Source organism: Chionomys nivalis, chromosome 4 (genome assembly GCF_950005125.1).
Source record: "Chionomys nivalis chromosome 4, mChiNiv1.1, whole genome shotgun sequence".
NCBI classification, from domain to species: Eukaryota; Metazoa; Chordata; class Mammalia; order Rodentia; family Cricetidae; genus Chionomys; species Chionomys nivalis.
Genome location: NC_080089.1, coordinates 105,847,363 through 105,875,197, shown reverse-complemented (window position 1 = coordinate 105,875,197; position 27,835 = coordinate 105,847,363). Strand labels below are relative to the sequence as shown.

Sequence of the window (27,835 nt, the reverse complement as noted above, 5' to 3'; positions counted from 1 at the left end):
TGGCCTGCAGGCACACACACTGACAGAATATTGTATACATAATAAATAAATAAATATTAAAAAAAAATAAAAATAGAGGAAAGACATAAGCCACCACGCCCATTTTCAAAAATCTGCATGACAGATATGTGGAATTTATTTTACCACTACTTTTCCCTTTGTGCATTTTGATGATTTTTTTTTTTTTTTACTTTTTTACTCAAGCAGTCTTTAATGAAAACTGTATGAGACGCCCCTACTCCTGCATCTTCTCAATCGTTTCTTCCTTGTATTTGCCCTTCTCCTTTCCTACTTGCCGAGACTTGGCTTTCCTTTCCAGGATCTTCTTTCGGTCTTTGTCCAGCTTTAGCCGGGTGATCACCACCTTGCTGGGTGGATGCCCACGTGGACAGTTGTGCCATTAGCCTTTTCTCGCTGCACCCGTTCAATGTAGATGACGTATTTCTTCCTGTACACTTGGACCACTTTGCCAATCTGCTGGCCTTTGTAGTGTCCCCGGACAACCTGAACCTCGTCATCCTTTCGAATGGGCATCGAGCGAACATTGTACTTCTGTCTCAGCTCTTTGGAAAGGGGGAAGACATGATTTTCCTCCGAATGTGAGAAGGTGCATTGAAATGCCGTTTGCGGTTCTTGCTCCGGTCGGAAGTCACAAAGGGATTGAACTTCATTTTGGCGGCTGCGATCCAGCGATGGCCGCAAGAGGAAAGAGGTCTATACGCGACTTCCGGTTCTCTTTGATGATTTTTTTAACAGCTGTTACAGATCCCTGGTAACCGTGGCTGGTGAAATGTCTCAGGGACTAAGAGAAAATGCCACACAAACACACGACTTGAGTTTGAATTCCCAGTACCAAGTGAAAACCTCGACGTGACTTTGTGTCCCTCTGAGTGGCATTGAGGAACTGAAGCAGGTGAATCCTGTCTCAAGGCAACAGGACAGAGAGCAATCAAGAAGTCACACACAGAAAGATACCTGGCAGCTGCTCCGGGCTCCACATGTACACTCGTGTGTGCATACCCAAATATTCATGCAGAAACCGCACACACATACACAACTCACGTTCATAAATCCTTGACAATGAGCTGTTAAATATCTGTGGTCTACTTTCAAAAATGAAAAAATAAGAGTAATTTTACTTACACATTCTCCATCATGCATTTTAACTATGGTTCTGCTTTCATATCTGGAAAAAATTATATTATGAAATGGTTATTTTTGTTCTGTTAGATGCCATAAACCATGACCAACTCTTTCTTGGTCGTCTTAGGCAAAGCCAAGAAATATTTTGTTAATAACAGTGGATTAATGTATATATATACATTATATATAATGTATCTTTTTATTTTGTGTGTATGTGTGTTTTGCCTGCATGTATGTCTGTGTATCCATGGAGGTCAGAAGAGGATGAGCCTACATTCTAGTTCCAGGGGATCCAATGACCTCTTCTGGCTTCCATAGGCACCTGTATTTACATGTATCATGCTCATGTGTGTATGTGCACAAACACATACACACAATTAAAAATAAAGCAATCTGCTGGGCAGTGGGTGGCGCACACCTTTAATCCCAGCACTTGGGAGGCAGGGGCAAGCAGATCTGAGTTTGAGGCCAGTGTGGTCTATAGAGTGCATTCCAGGCCAGACTCCAAAGCTACACAGAGAAACCCTGTCTTAAAAAACCAACCAACCGCCGGGCGGTGGTGGCGCACGCCTTTAATCCCAGCACTTGGGAGGCAGAGGCAGGCGGATCTCTGTGAGTTCGAGACCAGCCTGGTCTACAAGAGCTAGTTCCAGGACAGGCTCCAAAACCACAGAGAAACCCTGTCTCGAAAAACCAAAAAAAAAAAAAAAAAAAAAAACCAAACAAACAAACAAATAAAACAATCTTAGAGATTAAGATACCACTGAATGCATGTATCAATGAATTAGGGAACCTCGATGACACTCAAAGTTTCACAGAAACACAATTATCTAAACTGTCTGGTGAAGAAATGGAACAGCTCAGGAGACCTCCAAGTAGAGACATTAAATCTGTGACCAAAAGTCTCCCAACTAGTCTGGTTCAGGTAACCATATTGCTGGGAAACAAGACTTGCATGATGACTGCACCAGTTACCATGGCAACGTGGGTGGGGGAGGCTCACAAGTCCCCACCCCTAGATGATGAGTTACCCGAGGATGGGGATTGGTCTCCCCAGGAAGAAGCCCTAAGAGGTTATCCCACCCCAAGTTGTCAGCCCTAAACACAAGTAAACATAAGCAAACATAAGTAGGGTGTGTGTGTGTGTATGTGTGTGTGTGTGTGTGTTAGGGTCCTGGAGAAGTTCCATAAAAAACTACCATCCTCGTATGCGATCAGCAAGGGCGTTTTTATTCCAGCGCTGCCATTCCACACAAAGGCAAGATGGCGAAGACCCGGAGAGGAGCTCACAAGACTCCTTTTAAACACAGCCAAGGGACGGTCCTAGGGCAGTAAGGTCACTTTAGATATGATTGGCTCAAGCAAGTGGCCATCATATTAGTGTGTTCTAATTGGCAAGAGCTAGTCAGAGACTGGTCAGGGGTGGACAAGTCCTGGGCTTTGTCCTTGAGCTGCTGTGGAGGCTGGAACAGTGTGTGCCGACTGTGGGGGCTGGCTGACCTAGGTACTCACTGATGGCCCAGGCTTGGAGCATCCTGTCTCCCTTGTCCCTATTGTCAGGGGCACCAGTGATTAATTGCCCTTTGTTCGTGGCTCTCTCGGAAACTGCTTGCTTAGTCTCAGGAAACTGAAATTGAGGCTTGATCTCTGAGAGAAGACTGAGCAGCCTGCTATGGCGTCTGCTCCGTTCTCTCATTTACGTACAAGAAAGGGACTTGGGAGGAGACAGATACACAGGAGTTGGAGAGGGAAGAGGGATGTAAATATGACTTATGCTTAAAATTCTCAAAAATGAAAAGCTTAAAAAAAACCTAGAGGACCAAAACTCTCTCAACAGGGTTGCTGAAACGGGCAGCGTGTAAACCCACATGCTGCCAAGGCAACAACCTGAGCTTATCCCCGGAACTGCACAGATGGGAAGGAGGGAGTCAGCTCCTGCAGACTGCTGACCTCCATGCATGCGCTGTGGCACGTACAAACTCTCTTCCCTAAATAAATAACATGTGATCATTTTTTAAACAAAAGGATTCTAGACTGAAACTTGAATTCACACACAGAAAGTCAAGTGTAGTGGTACATACTTGTAAATAGCCCCCAGGAGGCTGAAGGAGGAGGCTATGAGTCTGAGGCCAGGCTGGGCCACAGCAACCTGAGGGCAGCTTACAACTGTTTTTTTAAATGAGACCCTGTGTTAGCTGAAACAGACAAACTTGAATCTCTATGAAGAAACAGAACCGGCGGTGGTGGCGCACGCCTTTAATCCCAGCACTCGGGAGGCAGAGGCAGGCTGATCTCTGGGAGTTCGAGGCCAGCCTGGTCTACAAGAGCTAGTTCCGGGACAGGCACCAAAGCTACAGAGAAACCCTGTCTCGAAAAACAAACAAACAAACAAACAAAAAAGAAACAGAGAACCAGTAGTGGGCAGCTCTTACGAAGCTAGAAAAGACAATGAAATGTATTTTTTATTTGTACACCTTTTTCTCCAGAATCAAAAGAAAATAGCAGTAGTTAACCTGGTATACAATAGTTATGCCTATGTTAATGGATGTACAATACTCATGCCTGTGTTAACTGGTGTACATAGTTATGCCTGTGTTAACTGGTGTGCAATGGGCAAAGGTATAGTTTGTATAGCAGTGATCACTTAAAGAACGAGGGAATATATACTATTTTCTCCGTCCTTCCTTTCTTCCTTCCTTCCTTCCTTCCTTCCTTCCTTCCTTTCTTTCTTTCTTTCTTTCTTTCTTTCTTTCTTTCTTTCTTTCTTTCTTCCTTCTTTCCTTCCTTCCTTCCTTCCTTCCTTCCTTCCTTCCTTCCTTCTTTACTTCCTTTCTTTTTCTAAGACAAGGTTTCTCTTTGTAGCCCTAGTGTCTTGTAGCTCACTTTATAGACCATGCTGGCCTCGAACTCAGAGATCCTCCTGCCTTTGCCTCCTAAGAGCTAGGATTAAAGGCATGCATGACCATGCTCAGTTAACATCTTTATCTATAATTGCTGTAAATGCAGATTGGATTGCTATAAAGTTTATTTGCAATCTCAGGGAAGCTGCTAAGAAAATATTTTAATTAATTAATTAATTAACTTTTTTGAGAGAGAGTTTCTTTGTGTAGCACTGGCCTTCTAGTACTCACTGTGTAGACCAGGCTGGCCTTGAACTCAGAGACCTGCCTTTGCCTCGTGAGTGCTGGGATTAAAAGTGTGTGTCGGCACCAACCAGAGAAAATATTTTATTATACTTATTTTTTATTTTGTTTGTTTTTTGAGATGGATTCACTATGCAGTTTTGGCTGGCCTAGAGTTTCCTACATAGACCAGGCTAGCCTCTAGCTCACAGAGATCTCCCTGCCTCTGCCTCCCCAGTGCTGGGATCACAGATGCACATCATGACACATTGAATGGTTGGGGTGTGGAACATAGGGCCTCACATATACCAAGGGAGAGTTCTACCACTGTACTGTATCCACAGGTCAAGAAAAGAATTTACTTGTTTATTTAGTGCTTGTGTAGACGTGTGTGTGATGGATGTGTGTTCTGTCTACACATGTGTGTGTACAGGGACCTGCTTCTGTGTGTACATGTGGAGACCAAAGGAGACAGCCTGTTCTATATATTCCCTTGAGATAGGACCTCTCACTGATCCTAGAGCTCGGCTGGTGCTGACAGGCACCAGTGGTCCTCCTGTCTCTGCCCCCATAGCCCTGGGGTTGCAGGCATGCAAGCAGCCAAGCCTGGCTTCCTCGTGTTGGTGGTGGGCATTAACTCTGGTTCATGCTGGGGCCACAAACACTTCCCCACAGAGCCATTTCCCCAATCCCTAATTTTGTTTACTCTAGCAGAAGTGAGTTTGCATATGGTTTGTGGTGCTGTGCCCCTCCCCCCTCCCGGCCCTCTGCTCTGTAACTGGCAGTTATCTGTGCCAGTCATTGAGGCTGACATACAAATGTGCTTTATAACTCTTTATGGGCTCTTTGTGTAAGCTTTCTTATTTATACAACCAAGAACATCAAACAAGGCTGATTCCTATTGACCAAACATCTCTCATACTGACCAAGATTATTCTTTTTCTCTTTTTTTTTTTTTTTTTTGAGACAGGGTTTCTTTGTAGCTTTTGGAGCCTGTCCTGGAACTAGCTCTTCTAGACCAGGCTGGCCTCGAACTCACAGAGATCCGCCTGCCTCTGCCTCCCGAGTGCTGGGATTAAAGGCGTGCACCACCACCGCCCGGCTTTCTTTTTCTTAAAGAAGACTAAAACAAGGGTGAATGTTTGACCAGTCTCATGTTATTCTTCTTTTCTCTTAAGATACTGGGGACCAGGCAGTGGTGGCACACGCCTTTAGTTCCAGTACTTAGGAGGCAGAAGACAACAGAGTTCGAGGCCAGCCTGGTCTACAAAGTGAGTTTCAGGATAGCCAGGGCTACACAAAAAACCCTTGTGTTCAAAACAAAACCCCCAAAAGCAAACACACAAACAAAAGATATTGGCTTAACTGGGGAATATTGCACAAGATATGGATTTCCTTCCTCAAGAAAACAGCTTCTGTGAGAGAATTCCCCCACTTCTGTTTGTAGGTTCCTTAATGCAGACTTCTGTGCCTTGGACCAAAGAGTTGGGCATTTTGCACAGGCATTACCAAAAGCTAAATGTCATTGGCCTTAAACTAAACCACTGACAGGATAAACATTAAAAAAAAAAAAAAAAAAAGTTGTTTTGGGCTGGAGAGTTGGCTCAGAGGTTAAGAGCACTGACTGCTCTTCCAGAGGTCCTGAGTTCAATTCCCAGCAACCACATGGTGGCTCACAACCATCTGTAATGAGATCTGGTGCCCTCTTCTGGCCCGTAGGCATACATGAAGGCAAAACACTATATACATAATAAATAAATAAATCTTTTATAAAAAAGTTGTTTTGGGGAATAATATTCATTTAAAGAGCAATAAACCATTCATTGGGGGAAATTCCTTACCCAACTTCCTCCTCCTCCTCCCCACTCTCTTCCTCCCCATTTTCCTCCCCTTCCTTCTCTCCATTTTCTTCCTCTTCCTCCTTTTTTGCCATCTCCCTTCATCCTCCCCTTCTTTAAGAACTGTTTTCATCAGATTGTATGTACATATGTGTGCTTGTGTGTATGTATGGGTCTGTGTGTGCTGTGGTACTATGTGGAGGTCAGAGGACAACTTTTGGGGTGTAGGACCTGTCCTTCCACCACGGCTCAAACTCCAGTCTCAGGCTCCGTGTCAAGGGCCTTCACCTGCCGAGCCATCTCACCGGCCTCTCTCCTCTCCAGGCTGTTCTCTGGCCAGGTGAGCCAACTGGGCTACGGTCACAGGTCACATGGTGTGAATGCTGCACCTGCTTGCTACTGTGTTCCCTCCAGTTGGTCTTTGTCTGCACCAGACACTGCACTCTGACCTCTGTGGCGTGCTGTTTGTGCATTGCTGACATGGAATCCCATTCAGCTTTGGGGAGCAGGAGGAGAAAGGGAAGAAATGGAGAAGCAAGTAGTGGGGGAGGGGCTAATGGAAGAGAGAAGAGCTAATGGCTGAGGCAGGGATAACAAATGGAGACTTACAGAATTCTGGAGCAGAGATGGCACTCGCCGCCGTAGGTGACTTGGTCACTGGCACATATAGGCTCATTGGGCTTGAAGTAGGAAAGCATCCAGCATTTCCTGACGTTCTTGTTGCACAAGTCCTGAAGTGAGACACAACACTGCTGCCATCACCTCCCTCCAGGTCCTTTGTTACAGGTAACGGGCAGGGATGGCGCAAGGAACACGGGGCCAGGAGTTTAGACAACAGGCTTCGGATTCTCCGCATTTCTCCTGGTCCTTGCCATTGACACCTGCATGACTGTAGATGTGCATTCCCCAGCCTCCCACCAGGTCCTTCTGAGGAAGAAGTCTCTGTTGGACAGATTACAAAGTGTGAGCGTTATGGTACCGAGAGCAAGAGCTGGGAAATGTCTTTCCAAACAGGCATCTCTGGAGCCGGAGAGGCGACTCAGCACTGGCTGCTCTTCTAGAGGAACAGAGTTCGGGTCCCAGCTCCCATATGAGATGGCTCAAAGCTGCCTCTAACTCCAGCTCTAGGCTATCCAGGACTCTCTTCTGGCTCCTATGGGCGCCTACCTATACATATGTGGCATACATCCGTATAGACACACATAAATTAAAATAAAATTTTAAGAAAAAAATAATTTCTAAAATTGGAGATTTCTTCCTTCAATTTTGTTTTTGTTGTTTTTCTCCTTGTTTAGAAAAATATTTAACTTTATTTTATGTGTATTTGGAATAAAGGCATCAGATACCCCAGAATTGGAGTTACATGAGATGCCACGTGGGTGCTGGGAATTGAACCTGGGTCCTCTGGGAGAGCAGCCAGTGCTCTTAACTGCTGAGCCATCTCTCCAGATGGCTTTGCTTTATTTTTTATTTTATTATTATTTTTGTTTTGTTGTTTATTTTGAGACAGGGTTTCTCTGAAGTTTTGGTGCCTGTCCTGGAATTCACTCTGTAGACCAGGCTGGCCACAAACTCACAGAGAACCCCCCACCTGTGCCTCCTCAGTCCTGGGACTAACAGTGTGTGCCACCATGCCTGAAAACATTGGAATTGCTTATGAGCATTGGTGAATGACTTACAGTCTGTGCCTTACACGGCAGTGTGCTCAAGCTTGTCACATCAAGGTTAAGATGTAGAGTTGACAGAGAAGGCATCACGGGGTTTGGAGTGAGGGTGGCATACGCACGTCCTGGGTCACCACGGAAAGATGTCCATAGCAGCGTGGGACCAACCTGAATTCTGTTTTTGTTTTTCAATACAGGATTTGTCTGTGTAGCCTTGACTGTCCTGGAATGCTCTGCAGAGCAGACTGGCCTTGAACTCAGAGATCCGCCAGCCTCGCCTCGCCTCTGTCTCCCAAGTACTGGGATCAAAGGCATGCACTACTGCCACCTGACTGGGGCCAACCTGAGTCTGAACCATGACTTACTCATGCATTTAGAGGTGGTTATTACAGGAGGCTTACAGACTGAAGTAATGTGTAGGAAGAGCTCCCAGGGACAACCAAATGAGCTGCACACACTCTGGGACTCTCTTATGACCATGGTGTTCCCAGGCCAGCCCCTCCTGCTCTCCACCTCCCGGGGACCTGGGAGGGAAGCTGACTTCTCCATTCCTATTCTTGGGAAGCTGGGAAGTGGAGCTCACCTTTGTCTCCCGGAAGACCTCATCGGTCACGCGAGGGCTCATAGGGAGAGGAAAATCTGGAAGACAAAAGCATACACATGGGACAGTTATTGCCCTGTCTGTGACCTCAGGGAAAAGGCTAGGTGACAATGGCTTTGCCTGTCATTCAAGAGCATCCCATTCCATCATCTGAGCCCAGGGTTCCCCTTTAGCACAGGCTGGCCTCTACAGGAATGAAGAGAGTCAGGAGGCCATCCCCTTCATGCTTCATGGGTAAATAACTTTCCAAAAGCTTTAAGTTTCTTGTCTTTTTTTTTTTTTTTTTTTTTTTTGGTTTTTTAAGACAGGGTTTCTCTGTGTAGCTTTAGAGCCCATTTCCGGAACTCGCTCTGTAGACTACCGCTGGCCTCGAAATCACAGAGATCCGCCTATCTCTGCCTCCCAAATGCTGGAATTAAAGGCGTGCACCGCTACCACCCAGCCCTCATCATTTTTAACATTTTTAAAATTTGTATATATTCATTTTATGCAGTACTGGGTTCATAATGACATTTTTACATACTCTGTGAGGCTGGAGAAATGGCTCAGCAGTTAAAAGCCCGTATTACTCTGGCAGAAAACCAAGGTCAGTTCTCAACTCCTACAGGGTGGCTCATAACCATCCGTAACTACAGTTCCAGGGCGCCTGACACCTTTTTCTGGCCTCTGAAAGCAGTGCTCAAACACAGTGCACGTATGAGAGCAGTGCTCAAACACACTGCACGTATGAAAGCAGTGCTCAAACACACTGCACGTATGAAAGCAGTGCTCAAACACAGTGCACGTATGAAAGCAGTGCTCAAACACAGTGCACGTATGAAAGCAGTGCTCAAACACACTGCACGTATGAGAGCAGTGCTCAAACACACTGCACGTATGAGAGCAGTGCTCAAACACAGTGCACGTATGAGAGCAGTGCTCAAACACAGTGCACGTATGAGAGCAGTGCTCAAACACACTGCACGTATGAGAGCAGTGCACAAACACACTGCACGTATGAGAGCAGTGCACAAACACACTGCACGTATGAGAGCAGTGCACAAACACAGTGCACGTATGAGAGCAGTGCACAAACACACTGCACGTATGAGAGCAGTGCACAAACACACTGCACGTATGAGAGCAGTGCTCAAACACAGTGCACGTATGAGAGCAGTGCTCAAACACAGTGCACGTATGAGAGCAGTGCTCAAACACACTGCACGTATGAGAGCAGTGCTCAAACACACTGCACGTATGAGAGCAGTGCACAAACACAGTGCACGTATGAGAGCAGTGCACAAACACAGTGCACGTATGAGAGCAGTGCACAAACACAGTGCACGTATGAGAGCAGTGCACAAACACAGTGCACGTATGAGAGCAGTGCACAAACACAGTGCACGTATGAGAGCAGTGCTCAAACACACTGCACGTATGAGAGCAGTGCTCAAACACAGTGCACGTATGAGAGCAGTGCTCAAACACAGTGAACGTATGAGAGCAGTGCTCAAACACACTGCACGTATGAGAGCAGTGCTCAAACACACTGCACGTATGAAAGCAGTGCTCAAACACAGTGCACGTATGAAAGCAGTGCACAAACACAGTGCACGTATGAAAGCAGTGCTCAAACACACTGCACGTATGAAAGCAGTGCACAAACACAGTGCACGTATGAGAGCAGTGCACAAACACAGTGCACGTATGAGAGCAGTGCACAAACACAGTGCACGTATGAGAGCAGTGCTCAAACACACTGCACGTATGAGAGCAGTGCTCAAACACACTGCACGTATGAGAGCAGTGCTCAAACACACTGCACGTATGAAAGCAGTGCTCAAACACACTGCATGTATGAAAGCAGTGCACAAACACAGTGCACGTATGAAAGCTGCACGTATGAAAGCAGTGCTCAAACACACTGCACGTATGAGAGCAGTGCACAAACACAGTGCACGTATGAGAGCAGTGCTCAAACACAGTGCACGTATGAGAGCAGTGCTCAAACACACTGCACGTATGAGAGCAGTGCTCAAACACACTGCACGTATGAAAGCAGTGCTCAAACACACTGCATGTATGAAAGCAGTGCACAAACACAGTGCACGTATGAAAGCAGTGCACAAACACAGTGCACGTATGAAAGCAGTGCTCAAACAGTGCCAGTTCCCACATACACACATTCAGGCAAAACATTCATGCAAATAAAATAAATATCAAAGGGAAGTTCTTTGACAACATCCCTCCCTGTACCCTCCATCCTTTTTCTTTCCTCCTCTCCTCTGACAGCTAGTTCCATTTGTTCTCCTAGATGGCCTGCCCTGCCTCCTTCTTCTTTCTTCAGGGTCTTACATGGTCTAGGCTTAGTGTGTCTTCCAGGGTGACCTTGAACGTTTAAGCCAGCTGCCTCTACTTCCTGAGTGCTAGTATTTCAGATGTGCGCCTCAATGCCCAGTGTGTGTGGTGCTAGGGATGGAGTTTGGGGCGTTGTGCATGCTAGGGTAGCACTCCAGCAACTGAGCCACCCTCAAACCCCCCACTTGTATTTTCTTTAGTTGTTTAGGAAAATACATTTTAACTTATAAGTTGTCTGTAATACTAATACTGAGTGCCATAAAAAGACGCTGAGTTCCATTACCTTACACACTCAATCCAAAGCATCTTTGTGTTGTGGGATAATCTTGTACACTGTGAAGAGGTCTCTTTGCCAAGGTACCTACTGATTGGTTTAATAAAGAGCTGAATGGCCAGTAGCTAGGCAGGAGAGAATAGGTGGGGCTTCCAGGGAAAGAGAGAGGAACTGGAGATGAATCTAGGTTCACAAGACATGCCATGAGATGCAGAACGAGTCAGATGTATAGAACAGAAGAGAAGGAAAAGCCACATGGTAGAACATAGCTTAATGGAAACGAGTTAATTTGAGTTATAAGAGCTGGTTGGGAATACGTTAAGCAAACGACCAAACATTCTTAATGAATAATGTCTTTATGTCATTATTTGTGGACTGGTGGTCCCAGAAAGGAAGGTTTGACCACATGTCTGCAATCATATGTACACTTTAATCCCAGAGGCAGAGGAAGGCAAATCTCTGAGTTTGAGGTCAGCCTGGTCTACAGAGCGAGTTCCAGGACAGGCTCCAAAGCTACACAGAGAAACCCTGTCTCAAAAAACAAACAAACAAAAAAAAAACAAACAAAAAACAAAAAAACAAAGCAAACAAATTATAACACCCATCTAGCCAAAACAAAACAAACAAATTATAGCACCCATCTAGATAACAGCTGGCGCCACCTATTCCCAAACTGTCTTGGTGGTGGCCGTGCAGTTCTGCATGCAGTGTGAACTCTTAGTCTGATGAGCTCCGTGGATGCTATGCACCACCAGCAGGAGCTAATATCTCAGCAACCATAGTACATGATTTAAAGATGTGTGACTCAACTGGGATTATTAGATAATTAACCATTTATGATTCTTCTATATTTACTTACAATGTTAAATAATTACATGACTATTTAATCTAAAACTTTATATGGGAGTGAGGGGGAAGGAAGAAGGTGCAGGTGGGAGAAGCTGAGTTGAATTGTTTTTCAGGAAAGAGATTTTGTTTGCTTTGTTTTTTGAGACAGGGTTTCTTTGCGTAGCCCTGGCTGTTCTGGAACCCACTCTGTAGACCAGGCTGGCCTCGAACTCACAGAGATACACCTGTTTCTGCCTACTAAGTGCTGGGATTAAAGGCATGCATCACTGCTGTCTGCCTGAAAGAGCTTTATTAACACCCCAACAATCTGCGGACACAGAGGCGGTCTGAAGATCTGAGCAAGAAGCTTCAGTGTTTGTGAGGGAAAGGGAGGCTTTGCATTGTGAAGAAACAGGCTTAGTCAGTGTCTGTCTGTGAGGGAAAGGGAGGCTTTGCATTGTGAAGAAACAGGCTTAGTCAATACTTTTAGTATGTGGCTTATGCTGTGTGACCAGGAAGAGAAATATATATGTGATATATGTGATGTCAACTATGTGACAGGGTCACTCCTTCTATGGGTGGCAGAATAGGGCTTGTTTGACCCATGCAGCAACAGTAGTCAGGTCCCTGGGAAGCATGAATAACCATTCTCAGGTGATGTGGGATTCCCCTCTGTATGCTCTGATTACCATTGATAAATAAAGAAACTGCTTTGGGCCTATAGCAGAGCTATAGGGGAACAGAACTAGATAGGGAAAACCAAATGGCATGCTGGGAGAAAGGAGGCGGAGTCAGAGAGAAGCCATGTAGCCCCATCGAAGCCAGACGGAACTTTACCAGGTAAGCCACAGCCACATGGCAATACACAGATTAATAGAAATGGGTTAAATTAATATATGAGTTAGTCAATAAGAAGCTAGAACTAATGGGCCAAGCTGTGATTTAATTAATACAGCTTCTGTGTGATTATTTTGGGGCTAAACGGCTGGGAAGAGACAAGTTGCCTTCCCCCAACACCCAGGTTTGTTTTTTTTTTGTTTTTTTTTTTGTTTTTTTGAGACAGGGTTTCTCTGTATCTTTGGAGCCTGTCCTGTCCTAGAACTAGCTCTTGTAGACCAGGCTGGCCTCGAACTCACAGAGATCCGCCTGCCTCTGCCTCCTGAGTGCTGGGATTAAAGGCCTGCGCCACCACCGCCCAGCAACACTCAGGTTTTTTACAAAGTTTTTAAAGGTGTGAACCTTGCGGGAGAAAGGTCAGTTTGGGAGAAAGTAGCTATGGAAAATATGAGACTAAAGATGAATGAGGCACTGGGGATCTTAAATAGGAAAAGAATGCATAAGGGTCCTCAACTCTACAGTTAACTGTGAATGCCGCTTTTGCTTAAAAATGGTCAATCACGGGGGCTGGAGAGATGGCTCAGTAGTTAAGAGCACTGCTTGTTCTTCCAAAGGTCCCGAGTTCAATTCGCAGCAACCACATAGTGGCTTAAAACCATCTGTAATGAGATCTGGTGCCTTCTTCTGGTGTGCAGGCATACATGCAGACGGAACACTGTATACATAATAAATAAATAAATCTTAAAATTAAAAGGTCAATCATTAACCAGAAGAATATCAGAATCCCCTTCTTCAGAGCCTACTGAAGCTCTTTTTGGGTTTGAGATATGTACAGATACGAACCACGGAAATGAATGCTTCCTAGGGCTGAATGTCCTCTTGATAACCTAGTATTGGAAAAGTCAGTGGTTCTGGATTTGAAAGGCTGGGATTCAACTGCAGGTTTTGACTCCTTTCTTTCTCTGGATTTCAGCTTCATCAGTACCATGAGGAATGAATGATCAAATAAATCTAAAAGGTGACTGGGGACGTAGCTCCATGGCACAACGCTTAGACAGTGCACGCAGGCTCTATGTTGGTCTCCAACACTGCACATGAATGAATGAATGGCTCTACATGGCACTTGCACCGCTAATTTTTCCATAGGTTAAATCGACTGCAGAAAATGTGGACAGAGCAAGAACATGTAACTCACCAACTGCAAAGGAAGTCCACGCTGAGATGGCTAGAACAAGGAGAGCAGCTGAGAAGGTCGCCTTCATGGTGAGAGAAGACCTGTGGAAGGAAGCACAGTCACTGGATGACAGCAACAAGGAAGGCAGGTCCGGCTTTGCTCTCCAGCTTGCAGTGGCTTCAGCAGTGGAAGACACTCCTGCCTGAAGCAACCCCAGGGGTAAAGACAACGCCAGGGAATGTTATCATCTCTATCCTGGAGGAGAGCGGCTTCTCCATGTCCCTGGTCCTCGAGTGTAGAGAACAGCAGCTGTTCTCCGAGGGAGAGAGGCCTTCTGCATCCCAATAAGCAGCTGCGGAAGCACCCTCGCTGCAACAGGAACTGCAGCGACATGTCATAAGTCATTCTACTTGGTAGCGTTAGAGTCACAGAACCAGGACGTCCCGTGTCATACAGATGACATCAGCCCCTGTGTCAGAGAAGCAGACCACCCTGGATGCCCCCTCACCAATTGCTTGCCAAGAACTCTCCATTTTAACTCCTGCATAAAACCAAACCACAGAAGCTAAAAAACAAGGTTAGTACTTTTAGAGACTTTCCCATAGCTATGGACGTCAATGGATTAGACCTTTGTTTTAGTTTTGGCAGGTCGTACTCGCTACATGCTGAGTTTTACAGCCTAAACAGTACTTCCATCATGGAGTCAGTTGTGCTAAGATCTCAGGGTCTCCTAAGTCTGGGGCCCTGTTACAGTGGTTTAAATAAGAATGGCCCCAAAGGCTCATATATTTGAATGTTTAGTCACCAGGGATTAGCAATACTTGAGAAGGATTAAGAGGTGTGGCCTTGTTGGAGTAGGTGTTTTTGTTTTGAGGACATGTGTCACTGGGGGTGGGCTTTGAGGGTTCAAAAGCCCAAGTCAGGCCCAATGTTGCTCTCTTCCTGCTGCCTGAGGAGCCCAGTGTAGAATTCTCAGCTCTGTCTCCAGTACCATGTGTTGTAGGATGTTTGTTTACACTGTGTGAGGCATGGTGTTGCAATTGGTTTAATAAAAAGCCAATAACTAGGTAGGAGAAGTTAGGTGGGACTTCTGGGCAGAGAGAGGACCTCATAGGGTTAGAATCTAGGGAGACACCAGCAAGATGCGGAGCAAGTCAGATGCACAGAATGGAAAAGAGGTAAAAGCCACCTGGCAGAACACAGATGAATAGAAGCAGGTTAATTTAAGTCATAAGAGCTAGTTGGAACAACATAAGCTAAAGACCAAGTTTTCATAATTAATAATAAGTCTCTGTGTCATTATTTGGGGGCTGGCAGCAGACAAGAGAGTTCTACCTCAACCATGTCTACCTATGTTACCCCATGCTCCCTGCCGTGATGAAAATAGCCTAAATCTCTGAACTCGTAAGCAAGTCTGGAGGGAACCATGGAGCTGGGTTGGCCTAGCTGTCCTGAGAGGCGTGTGTCACAGGTTTTTCAGGTTAGAGCCCGTGGCTCCTGGGGCAGAATGTGCCTTCCAGGTCCCGTGAGATCGATGCGCTCCCTCAGGCAGTGAAGCGTTCAGGCCACTTTGTGTTTCTCTGTGTGCTCCCTTGAAGTCAAGGGAGCACGGAAACGTGATGGGGAAATTGGTATTAAACATTAATCTTGTGTACCCTGTGTGACTTGCAAACTTCATAGTATCCTGGCAACTGTAACAGTATTGATCCTGGCAATCGCCATTATATTCTGTTTCTGATAAAGGTACAAAAAGTCTGATTGCTCTCAATAAAACTGTCGCAGCCTCAGTTGTGCTGTGGCCCCTCCAGCCTGGTCTGATTTCATTCCTTGTGGCCATGTCAGGTGACCTTGGCCCCATAATCGTGGGAGCTTACACAAGTTCCAGTTAAATGCTTTGTCCTCTTCACGTAATCATCGGATCAACCTTCCTTATTATTTGCCTTCTTCGACAATTAAAGTTTCACTTCACATCTAAACATCACTTTGGCTTCGAAGCAGCAGCTTATAAGAGCTGCCTTGATCATAGCATTTCTTCACATCTATAGGACAGTAATCATGACAGTATTCTTAGGAATATTTCCGCAAGATGGCGTAACTATAGTTCAGTGGCCCCGTACGATAAATGTCTATGGAACCTCTTTTTAGCCTGGTTTTGTCAGTCTTTCTGGTCACTCACCCTTTTTCATATACCCCAAATCACATCCTAGCCATTACTGCAGCTTTTTGTTTATTTGTTTGCTTTGAGACAGGGTCTCTCTTTGTAGCCCAGGCTAACCTTGAACTCATTTGTAGTTCAGGCTGATAATCCCCCTGCCTCAGTATGGGATTACAGGTCTGCATCCAATATCCGTGTCTTCTTTTGCCAGCTTTTCCAGTGCCTCCCCAGCAATTTATCTAAGCAGATTCCTTAAGCCCGCCTCTTTGTGAGCACAGGCTTATATTTTTATGTTTCTGTGGTTTTAGACAGACTTCCTGAGTGCTTCTGTAAGAGCAACAAAACTCCAAGAAGTTTTCTTTGTTTTTCCATTCTCAACTTTGTTTTCAGAGGACAGAATAGGTGCATGGGGGAGTAGCCTATTAGTTTCTCTTTTGGTGTCAGATTGGCTAAAAGGAATGGCGGAGTGGTGTTAGGCAAGAGAAATTCTAAAGGATATTGAAGACCGTTAGTGTTCAGACTGTTGTCTGTCGTCTGATTGTAGCCAGAAGTAGAGCAACTTTTGTTGCATTGAGAGGCACAAGACGCCTCCTTCCATTCAAACAGATGATCGTATGCCACTCACTAAACACACATACCCTGCTGGGAACCTATGAACAATGAAGTTCTAACGCAAGATGGGGTTTTTAACCTGTGAGCAATGAAGTTCTAATGGAGCGTGCGGTTTTTCCCGATCAGTGGCTTCCTTAGGAACAGTGTGCCATGGACACTGCATAGCAAGGTGACAGTCACTGCAGCGCATCCGCAGGAACTGCCTTCCAAAACAGCGACAAAAACTGGGTCCCCATCCCTCAGACCCTGCAGAAGGGAGAAAGGGGGCCGAAATCACATTGGCAGTGAGAATTCCCAGGCTGGACTAGAAACAGTAACGTCAACGCTGTGATATACGGAGTAAGGGTAGTGTGATTTCAACAGACTTTATGGGAGCTAAGGTAAATTTTTATGGGGCCCATTTCTGAGGAAAATTCCTAGTGTTTGCTCTGAAGCCCCATTTGGAGCATGGAAGAGGAGACTGAAACCTGTTTTCTATCCCCGTTTACTGTAAAGTGAGCAGGTCACGCCAGCCCGGAGGGAAAGAACTGTGGAGACAACTGCCTTACAGCAAAGGCCCAGCCCTCTGCAGCATGATGACAAGGCTCAGACACAGCTCTGAAACATGGGAAGAGACCTCCAGACACACCGCCTATGGCTAAATAAGGAATGTGCTGTTGTGCCCAAGGACGACCTTTTACACATTATTAAATACAACTGTATATATGTAATATTATATATATATATAATATATATATCACTGTTTAACAACAAAAGAAAGAAACTGATTTTTAAACCCAAAATTAATAAGATACCAGAGATGGCTAATAATATTTGTGAAATGAAAAAATAAGTGCCAAGAGGTTTTCAATGAACTGTTCTAATGTTGCAGTTGCCTCTGGGGTGTGACCTGTAAGTCAACAGATGGTAAGAAAAGAAAGAGACAGAATCCCAGACACTCACTGCCACACTTAAACTTTGATCATGCATTGTTCTGGTGTTCATAGTTAGTGACCAGTGAAATTCCCAAAATGAAACCAGAGAGCTGGTAGCAAAGGCTCACTTGCACTATAGAGACGGCTAGAGCACATGCTACTCTCGGTATCCAGTACATTTTGCTACTCTCTTCATCCTGCACACTTCCCAGACAAATGGTCTAGTTGGATAATTTCAGCCCAGGACTTCCCTGAGTAAAAGTGAATAATAAAACAACTCTTTCATTCTAAAACAGTTGCCAATTGGTAGTTCACGTTACCTGCTGTGGCTCCCGCGGTTGCTCTGAGAAACTGGCTGACTGGCTGAGCTTTTAGGTGATGAGGAAATAGCAAGACTGGCAGGAGGTAGGTGTTGTCCCAGAGGACAGTTCCTGGCAGTGAAGACAGTGAGCTGTGACGTTCAAAAGTATAAAGAAGTACAAGCCAGGGGTGTAGTGGTGTGTGCCTTGGTCTCAGCACTTGGGAGGCAGAGGCAGAGCATTTTCCCCTATATGTAACTCCGGTCTTTTATTATTAAGACTTATTAGAACTCGCGCTACATATTCATCTTTTGGGGGAGGAGATTTTGAGGGAGGGTCTGATGCATCCCCACCTGGCCTGGAGCTTGTAGGCTTTCCTTATTGAAGCATTAACTTAACATTTCTAAAATTGCCTAATAGAATCTTTGTGTATACACGTGTGTGTATGTATGTGGATGCATGTGTGTGCATAAGCACACACATGGGCAAGTGTATAAATGAATACCTCAGTGTTATTCCTCAGATACTATCCATCTTGTTTTGAAGATTTATGGTTTTTTTATTTCACATATATGAGTGTTTTGCCTGCATGTGTGTATATTCACTACAGACAACAGTATACATGGGTGCCAAAACAGGGCACTGGATTTCCTGGAGCTGAGTTACAGCCTGATGTGAGCTGCCATGTGGGTGCTGGGCACCAACCCAGGTCCTCTGCAAGAGTAGCAAGTATTCTTAATCACTGAGCAATCCCTTCACCCTCACTGCCCCACCCACCTCCATCTTGTACTTGGAGACAATGTCTTCAATAGCCTGGAGCTTGCCAGGTAGAATGGCTGGCTGGGCAGCCAGATCCCGGAATCTGCTTTCCCTAGTGTAGGATTTGGGAGCAGGAAAGAGGGCTCAGCTTTGAAGAGCACTCATTGCTCTCGTAGAGGACCTGGATTTAGTTCCCAGCACCCCTATGGTGGCTCACAACCCTTCATAACTCCAGTTCCAGGGCATCCTATGCTCTCCTCTGGCCTCTGTGAGCACCTGACACACATGTGGTACATACACATACATATGAACAAATCTCATAAAATAAAAGGCTGGCGGTGGTGGTGCACACCTTTAATCCCAGCACTTGGGAGGTAGAAGCAGGAGGATCTCTGTGAGTTCAAGGCCAACCTGGTCTACAGAGCGAGTTCCAGGAACATCAGGGCAACACAGTGCAACCCTGTCTTGAAAAACAAAGAAACAAATCATCATTTTTTTTTTTTAAGTGAGCCCTGGGCTGTCATGATGGCTCAGAGGGTGAAGGTATTTGTAAGCCTGGTGAATTGAGTTCAATGTCCAAAATGCACAAAAAGGCAGAAAGAGAGAACCGAATCCTCAAAGTTGTCATTTGGCCTCCCACCCCCAAAAACACATACAATCTCTACACACACACACATACACACACACACACACAACCTAAGTCCAGCAAGATGGATTACTGGATAAAGACACTTGACACCAAGCCTGATAACCCGAGTTCAATACCTAGGAGAGGCATCTACCATGGTGGAAGAAGAGAACTGAGCCCCAAAGATTGTTCCCTGACCTCCTCAAGTGCACTATGGCACACACATCCAACCCCCTCTTCCAAAATAAATAAATAAATGTAATAATGAAAAAATTTCAAGTTAGATCATTGCATGTTCTCATCAATTTCCATTTTATCTGTGTGCTTAATCAAATAGGCAAGTGGCGGCCAAGGAGGAAGCACAGTGCATCCCTGGGGGCTCCAGTTACAGGAAACTTATCCAGTGCTACCTGACCAGTTTTCACGGGCATGAGATAACCAGGAACTTGCTTAGCTTATTACAGTGCAAATAAATCCGTAAGAAAGCCAGCATAAAGAGAGTTGGTGGAAATCTTTGTTCTGAAATGGGCATGGCATCATAAATGTTACAGCAAAAATTTTTAAAAATAAAATTTTATGTGATGTAATAATATTACTCAAATTTAATGTTTTGATGAAGCAAATTATATTGTTATGTAATTACCAAGAATCAGGAAAATTGCTGGAATTTGATGGCACATCCCTTTAATCCCAGCATTTAGAAGGCAGAGGTAGGCAGATCTCTGAGTTCAATGCCAGCCTGGACTACCAGCCTGGTGCTGCGGGAGAATGCTCTTGTACACTGTAAAGATTTGTTACTCGGCCGGGCGGTGGTGGCGCACGCCTTTAATCCCAGCACTCGGGAGGCAGAGGCAGGTGGATCTCTGTGAGCTTGAGACCAGCCTGGTCTACAAGAGCTAGTTCCAGGACAGCTTCCAAAACCACAGAGAAACCCTGTCTCAAAAAACCAAAAAAAAAAAAAAAAGAAAGAAAAAAAGATTTGTTACTCATACTGGTTTAATAAACATTGATTGGCCAGTAGCAAGGCATGAAGTATAGGTGGAGCAACCAGACTAGGAGAATTCTGGGAAGGCAGAGAGATGCAGACACCAGCCTGATGTAGAGGAACCTGATGTAGAGGAAGCAAGATGAGAATGTCTCACTGAGAAAAGGTACAAAGCCATGTGGTTAAACACAGATAAGAATTATGGGTTAATTTAAGTTGTAAGAGCTAGTTAATAATAAGTCTGAGCTAAGAGACCAAACAGTTTATAATTAATATAAGCTTCTGTGTGGGACTGAATGGCTGCAGACCTGGTGGGACAGAAACTTCAAGCTACAGCCTGCACTACAGAGTGGGTTCCAGCACAGCCAGGGCTACAGAGAAACCCTGTCTCAAAAAAACAAACAAACAAAAAGTATCAAGAAAATCAGACCTGGAAAACTGCTTCAGTGTTATCTAATCCAAGTCAGTCATTTGATATGAGGTTTAAATGACAGAGGCATTGGGGATTTCCATACTTACAGGTAGCCAGGTTCTAGTCAATCACAGGAAAGAATATCCATCATCTCTCTTTACCATTTGTCTATCATCTATCTATCTATCGTCGTCACTTTCGTTTGGGAGAGTCACCAAGAACCCACAGGAAAGATTCTAAATTGACGTCTTAGAAACAGAACCCCAAGAGGCTTTGTTTCCTACTGTAGTGTTGGAATGAGAATGTCCCCCATAGGGTGAGCTGTTTGAATACTTGGTCCCCAGATATTGGTGCTTTTTGTGTAGGTTTAGAAGGTGTGGTCTTGATGGGGGAAGTATGTCACTGTGGGTAGCCTGTGAGATTTCAAAGCCACATGCCATTCCCAGTTCTTTATTTTCTCTGCCTCCTGCTGATGGCTCCAGACATGAGCCCTTGGGCTTGGTGCTCAGGCTTCCATGACTGCTGTTACCCTGCCATGACATACTTTTGTCCCTCTGGAATCATAAGCCCAAACAAGCTCCTTCTCTACACACAGCTTTGGTCATGGTGTTTGTCACAGCGATAGAAACGTAACGGATACAACTACATTGTCCCTACTCTTGGGGATAAGATGCTCCCAATCATTATTCTTAGCCATTGCCACAATTTTCCAGAATCCTACTGAATAAAAAGAAATAAGCTGAGCAACAGCGTTCATCTCTTTCTGTTTCCTGACTGCAGATGTCATGGGACCAGATGCATTGAGCTCCCACTGCCATGACTTCCCTGCTGTGGCGTATTTTGATCGCACTCTGACACTCCTGAGATTGCCAATAAAGTTCACTTTGAATCAGAGGGCAGAACTAGCTACTAGCTGACCGAAATTAGCCATAGAGGTTTTGGAGAGCCAAGGGCATATAGACAGACACAGGAAGTAGTAAGGATAGTTTAGAAAGATTCTTGGCCTTTTGTGGATTGAGGAAGAAGAGAGGGAGGAGGACACTGGTCACTTCTCCACAGCGTCTCTGATCATTCAGGTTCTCACCCGATATCTGCTCCTGAATTTTTATTGATAGAGTATAATTAGATAAACTGTTCACATTCCCCCTGTGATGGGCTGTGCCTGGAACCGCGAGGCAGAATGCACACTTCTTCAGGTTGCTTGTGAAAGGGTGTTTGATCATAGTGACAGAAAAAGTGACTACGATCAGTGATATCTCATTGAGTTGTTTGTTTTTTTAGGTTCATTTATTATTTTTAAGTATTTGTGTATGGAGGGGGGTGTTCACATGAGTGAATGTGCCCACGAAGAGAAGAAGAGAGCATTGGATCTCCTGGAACTGGAGGTGCAGGTAGCATTGGGTCTCCTGGAACTGGAGGTGCAGGTAGCTGGGAACTGTCCACTGTGGGTGCTGGGAACCTAACTCCTTTATCTCCTGTCTGCTGAAATGTATGTTAAGTATTTTTCCATTTTGTTTTGTTTTTGTTTTTTGATACAGGGTTTCTCTGTGTTATGGTCCTAGTTGTCTTAGAACATGCACTGTAGACTAGGCTGGCCTCTGCCTCCAGAGTGCTGTGATTAAAGGTGTGTGCCACCACCGCCCGGCTTAATAAAATATTTTTAAAAGTGTATAATGGAGTTGACAAGGAGAAGTAAATAAAGGTCCCCCCATCAATGTTTGCTAAGATAGAGCAAATGTTTGTTGTGTCGTTGGGCTTGGTGGCAAGTGTCTTTATCATCTCGACAGCCTCTAATAATATCTTAAAAGTGAAAGGAAGAATTTAAATTCTTCTTATGCCTTTTGGTACCCATTTGTCTTGACCAGATCACCAGATAGCTCCCTACATCCTGTCTGTGGTATCTGACTAACACATTGTTTTCAGTACAGAGGGTCAAAGTTGAGATCCCTCCAGGTTATACTGTGACATGTCACAGAACGAAATGACCAGAGCTGTAGAAGGGTCAACGTGAGTGGCTTTCTTTCCTAAGAAAATGGAAATTGTTTTTGATCTTCTCTTCTGATCAGGTGGAAAAGAACACACTCCTCCCATAAGTAACTAGTGGTGAAGCTGCCCACCCACGCCTGAAGCTAACACACGTGCACAGGGCCACCAGGGAACAGCCAGAGGTCAGATTGTGCTAGCTGCCTCTCCCCTGCTGCGATGTGTGTCAGACACAGGATGCAATGAGCCTAGTGGACTGCTCTATTCAAGGCTACAGTTTTGCCTGAATGAAGCATGACTGCTTTATAAAGCTTTGATCCTTCGAGGCAATATCTGGCCTACTCAGCAGAATGAATTTTACTTCACTTTACTGTTTATCTGCCACGTCCTGCACATCTGTCATAAGTTTATATCACAGACCAGGAAAGTGATAATGGAGTAAGTTCACAGGACCACAGCCTATGTAAGATGGGCTCAGTGATGGAGTAAGCTCACAGGACCACGACCTACGTAAGATGGACTCAGTGATGGAGTAAGTTCACAAGACCACAGCCTACGTAAGATGGACTCAGTGATGGAGTAAGTTCACAGGACCACAGCCTATGTAAGATGGGCTCAGTGATGGAGTAAGCTCACAGGACGACAGCCTACGTAAGATGGACTCAGTGATGGAGTAAATTCACAGGACCACAGCCTACGTAAGATGGACTCAGTGATGGAGTAAATTCACAGGACCACAGCCTACGTAAGATGGACTCAGTGATGGAGTAAATTCACAGGACCATGGCCTACGTAAGATGCACTCAGTGTTTCCCAGTTGGTTATGAAAGTTATAGCTGACATTTTTTTTTTATCACCGTGGCATCAGAGGGAGCTCATTATCTATATCTCACTGCACTCAATAGAGCTAGGATTATTCCCTTCTCCAGTGGAAAGTCCCATAGGTTCCGCTAGGCAAAGACTAGGTGATAGATGTTCTCTATACTTGCAAAGGTCCATTCTCAAGAACATCCAGACAATGGGCTCTGTGTGTAAGACCGAGGAATGTAATTTTCTGCTTGATGGCTGACATGAGTGTTCTGCATGCCTGTTCTTTGTTGCTTCTGTCTGTAGATCATAAAGTCGTTATCATCATCATCTGTGTAGTGTTATTCCCAGGACCAGCAAGGCCTGCTTGCCACCGACATAAAACCTAGTAGCGCAAGGCCCCCAAGTTGCAAAGACAGCCTTGTTTCTGGCTTCAGCAACTGTACCTCTCTTGCTTCTGACAGTGAAGTGTTACCTCTAGACCCATGTTAGATAGAATTCCATCATCTCGCTGGTACCCAGGGAACCCAGTTTCTTAGTAGCTCTCCTGCCCTCACCTGAAGACACAGTAGATGGCAGAGCCCTCTCAAGGATGCTCCACTCACTTTAAGAGTCCATTCTGGGTTGCTTTGGGGACAGATGTGGCTATGATAATGAATACTGAATGCTAATTTAGGTAGTAGTTCAGTAGGTCCACATGACCCCATGTGGGGGACCACAAGAGAAGCACCAAGTTCCCTCTTGGGTTCTAGTAATTATGCCTTAGATACAATGTAAACATGCTGTTATTTTGTGAGCTTGTATTTATTTTTATAATCTAGTCAGCATAGCTTTTTTCCTTTTTTGTGTGTGTGTTTTCATATGCACCTGTGTGTCATATATGCGTGTACATGAAGAAGTCAGAGATCAATATGGAGCATCTTCTTTAGTCAATGCCCTGCCTTACCTTTGACATGGGGTCTCACTAAACTTGGACCTCACCAATCTGATCCAGCTAGACTGGTTTTCTGACTGGCCAGACCTTCCTCCTTCACTGCCTCCTCAGTGCTGGAGTGCACACGCACGCTTCTCTTCCCTCCTTTGTGCTGGTTACTAAACCAAGGTCCTTTTGCCTTCACAGCAAAAACTTGACACTGAACCAATATTCTTTTTTCTTTTTTTAAAGACTTATTTATTTATTATACATACAATATTCTCTGCATGTATGCTTGAACGCCAAAAGTTGGCATCAGATTTTATTATTACAGGGGGTTGTGAGCCACCATGTAGTTGCTGGGAATTGAACTCAGACCTCTGGAAGAACAGTCAGTGCTCTTAACTGCTGAGCCATCTCTCCAGTCCCTGTTCTTTTTTCTTTTCCTTAATTATGACCCTTTAAACTCTCAGCAGGGTTTCCACATTCCACATAAGCAGAATATATTTTTGAAGCACAGTTCTTTCAAAATCATGGTGAAGGGCTGGAGAGATAGTTCAATGGTTAAGAGAACTGATTGCTCTTCCAGAGGACCTGAGTTCAAGTCCCAGCAATCACATGCTGTCTCATAACCATCAATAGTGGGATCTGATGCCCTCTTCTGGCATGAAGGCATACCAGCAGATAGAGCACTTATACATAAAGTTTACAAAAAAAAGGTAAATGTGAACACAAAAGTTATGAAAAGGGCATATCAACTTTGACAGCGTTGGCTAGACAGATGTGGTAGGTGGCTCATGCCTGCAATCCCAGTAGTTGGGAGGTGAAGGTAAGGAGTTTCAGGAACTCGAGGTTACCCTTGTCTACTTAGCAAGTTCAAGTCCAGCCTGAGCTACGTGAGACCCTTTGTCAAAAACAGAGATTGAGAGCTAGAGAGATGGCTCAGAGGTTAAGAGCACTGATTGTTCTTCCAGAGAACCTGAGTTAAATTCCCAGCAACCACATGGTAGCTCACAACCACTTGTAATAAAATCTGGTGCCTTCTTTTGGCCATGCAAGCATACATGCAGGCAGAACACTGTAAACACAATAGATGAATCTTAAAAACAAAAACAGAGATTTATTGGTTTTGAAATAATTTATCAGTTATGCATGACTGCATGCAAACCACCTTGTAAAACTTCACAGCTTTAAAGAAACCATTTAGCTCATGTGGGTTGATGCTTTGACCCTGGCTCAGCTGACTCAACCTGTTTCTGATTTAGCTCCACATTAGCTGGGCTTAATATGTGTATTGGCCACCAGGTGGCAGGTCACTCAGGGGCTACTCATCTGGATGGAAAATCCAGCTTTGTCGGGTCCTCTGAGACAGAATCTGGGGATGTAAAGGTTGGCCTCAAACATCTTTCTGCTATAATTTCCTGTGGGGAATTATAGGCAGGTACCTCCATGCCCAGATAAATATTTTTTTACATTTATTTATTTTTATTTTTGTTTTGTTTTTTGTTTTTTTCAAAAGATAATTATTTTACAATATTAATTCTATCGTAAGATGGGAGATCTTTCAGCCTTCTACTGTCTTCCTCAATTTCCTCAGTGTTTTAATGTTTTTTTTTTTGTAGGGATCTTTTACTTCCTTAGTTAGGTTTATTCCAAGCTAGGTAGCAGCCACCTTCTCTTCCTCTTCCCCACTCTGGGATTTTTTCTTTTCTTTTAAAGATTTATTTATTTATGGATGAGTGCTTGGTCTGCACATACACTTGCACGCCAGAAGAGGGCATCATATGCCATTACAGATGATTGTGAGCCACCATGTGGGTACTGGGACTTGAACTCAGGACCTCTGGAAGAGCAGTCAGGGCTCCCAATTGCTGAGCTATTCCTCCAGCTCCCTGTTTTTAGTTTCTAAAGATTTTATTTATTATGCATATAACATTCTACCTGCATGTATGCCTGCACTCCAGAAGAGGGCACCAGAGCTCTTTGTAGACGGTTGTGAGCCCTGTGGTTGTGGGAATTGAACTCAGAACCTCTCTGGAAGAACAGCCGGTGCTCTTAACCGCTGAGCCACCTCTCCTGCTCCATGTTTATTTATTTATTGTTTGCATGTGGGAGTGCACGTGTGTAAAATCAGAGGACAACTTGAAGGTGTTCATTCCCTCCTCCTACCACGAGGGTCTCAGGGACTGAACCCAGGTCCTCAGGCTCTGCAACAAATGCCTTTACTTACCGAACCTTCTCACCGGTTCCCAGCTTAAAACAAGACATTTTCTCCACCCAGAAACCTTAACAAAGATAAGTCAGAAAGAAAACTTTAGTATGCCTTAAGCCAGAATACGGCGCCAAGCCCGGGAAGACGCAGGCTGAGCTCATCCTACGCGGCCGCGCAAGCACCACGTATCACACAGATGCTCTTTGGAGTCCTGCCTGGTGATTAGCCTTTCATCAGTCCTCCAGTAAGAGAATTTGACAAGGCCATTTGTTTATCCTAAATTCACCTAGTAACTAGGTCACCATCTGCATCAGTTAATTGGTTTTATATGATGGAAAAAGAAGTTTTCTTTATGAATGAGCTTGCAGTTTTACAATTGGGAGCCAGACTTTCACCGGTCAGGGCTCCTGGTCATCCACAGGAACGGGGAGATGCGGCCCTGGTACAGCTCATCAGATTATGTCTCTACTTATGCAATGAAACATTTTATAATATAGTGGTTATTTCATATTAAGAAGACATTTAATAGAAAAGAATAAATTCATATAGAAGTGTAATAGGTTTATACATACTGTATAATAAGATTTCAAGTAATGACATCTTCAGAGAAGTAACTAGACAACTAGAATTTGAGTGGACAGAATATTTAAAGGAATACACATCATTTTGAGACATGAAGAACTTAATTTTCTTATCTAAAGAACAGTAGGGAAATCTTTCCTTTGTTCTTCAGGGGGAGAATCGCGCTCCATTTCAATCTGTCCTTGCCCTTACCTTGTGCAGAGCTCCTCTGGGTCAGCCGCGGTCTTTAGTAACCATGGTGTTTGGCATGCTTCTGTTCTCATCAGATTGATTAATCCAGTCCCTCGTCCATTAGGCCATAATTAGATCGCATGCGCCAGAGACAGGTCTGGACTATGTTGATTCATCTGTGAGTCAGAGGCAGACTCCCTTCATTACGGAAATTGTATTGCATAAAAGGAAACATAATAAACAGATAAATAAATGTACTTAATAATTTATTTACAGTCTAATCACAGGTGCTATTAAGCATAACGAGGACAAATAAAACAGCATGAAGGCCTGCGCTGCATGGGGATATTGTAAGAAGGACAGGGGTGTTTGAACCGTGAAGGATTTCAAGGAAGACGAAGGGAGTCAGTGTCACAAGCAAAGAAAATGAGATTTTTGGCCGGAGGAAGGGAACACATGTGGGTGGTATTTGGCTGTGAGGAGGAACATGGGAAAATGATCTGTGGGGCCAGAGAGAATTCGGATTTAAAACATGTAAAGTTGGAGCTTTCTCTTTTTTAAAATTGTATTTTATTACTATTTTTA

At 44.6% G+C, this 27,835-nt stretch overlaps 1 protein-coding gene and 1 pseudogene across 1 annotated transcript; both read right to left on the bottom strand.

Moving 5' to 3' along the window:
• Positions 1 to 199: 199 nt before the first annotated feature.
• LOC130873338 (60S ribosomal protein L26-like) lies at positions 200 to 728 on the bottom strand (annotated as a pseudogene).
• Spink8 (serine peptidase inhibitor Kazal type 8 (putative)) lies at positions 715 to 13,906 on the bottom strand. The gene is made up of 5 exons (XM_057768418.1): positions 13,840 to 13,906; positions 8,351 to 8,406; positions 6,713 to 6,834; positions 1,144 to 1,186; positions 715 to 735 (listed from the first exon to the last, which is right to left on the bottom strand). Exons 1-5 carry the CDS (start codon positions 13,904 to 13,906, stop codon positions 715 to 717), a joined length of 309 nt encoding a protein of 102 aa, XP_057624401.1.
• Positions 13,907 to 27,835: the final 13,929 nt, after the last annotated feature.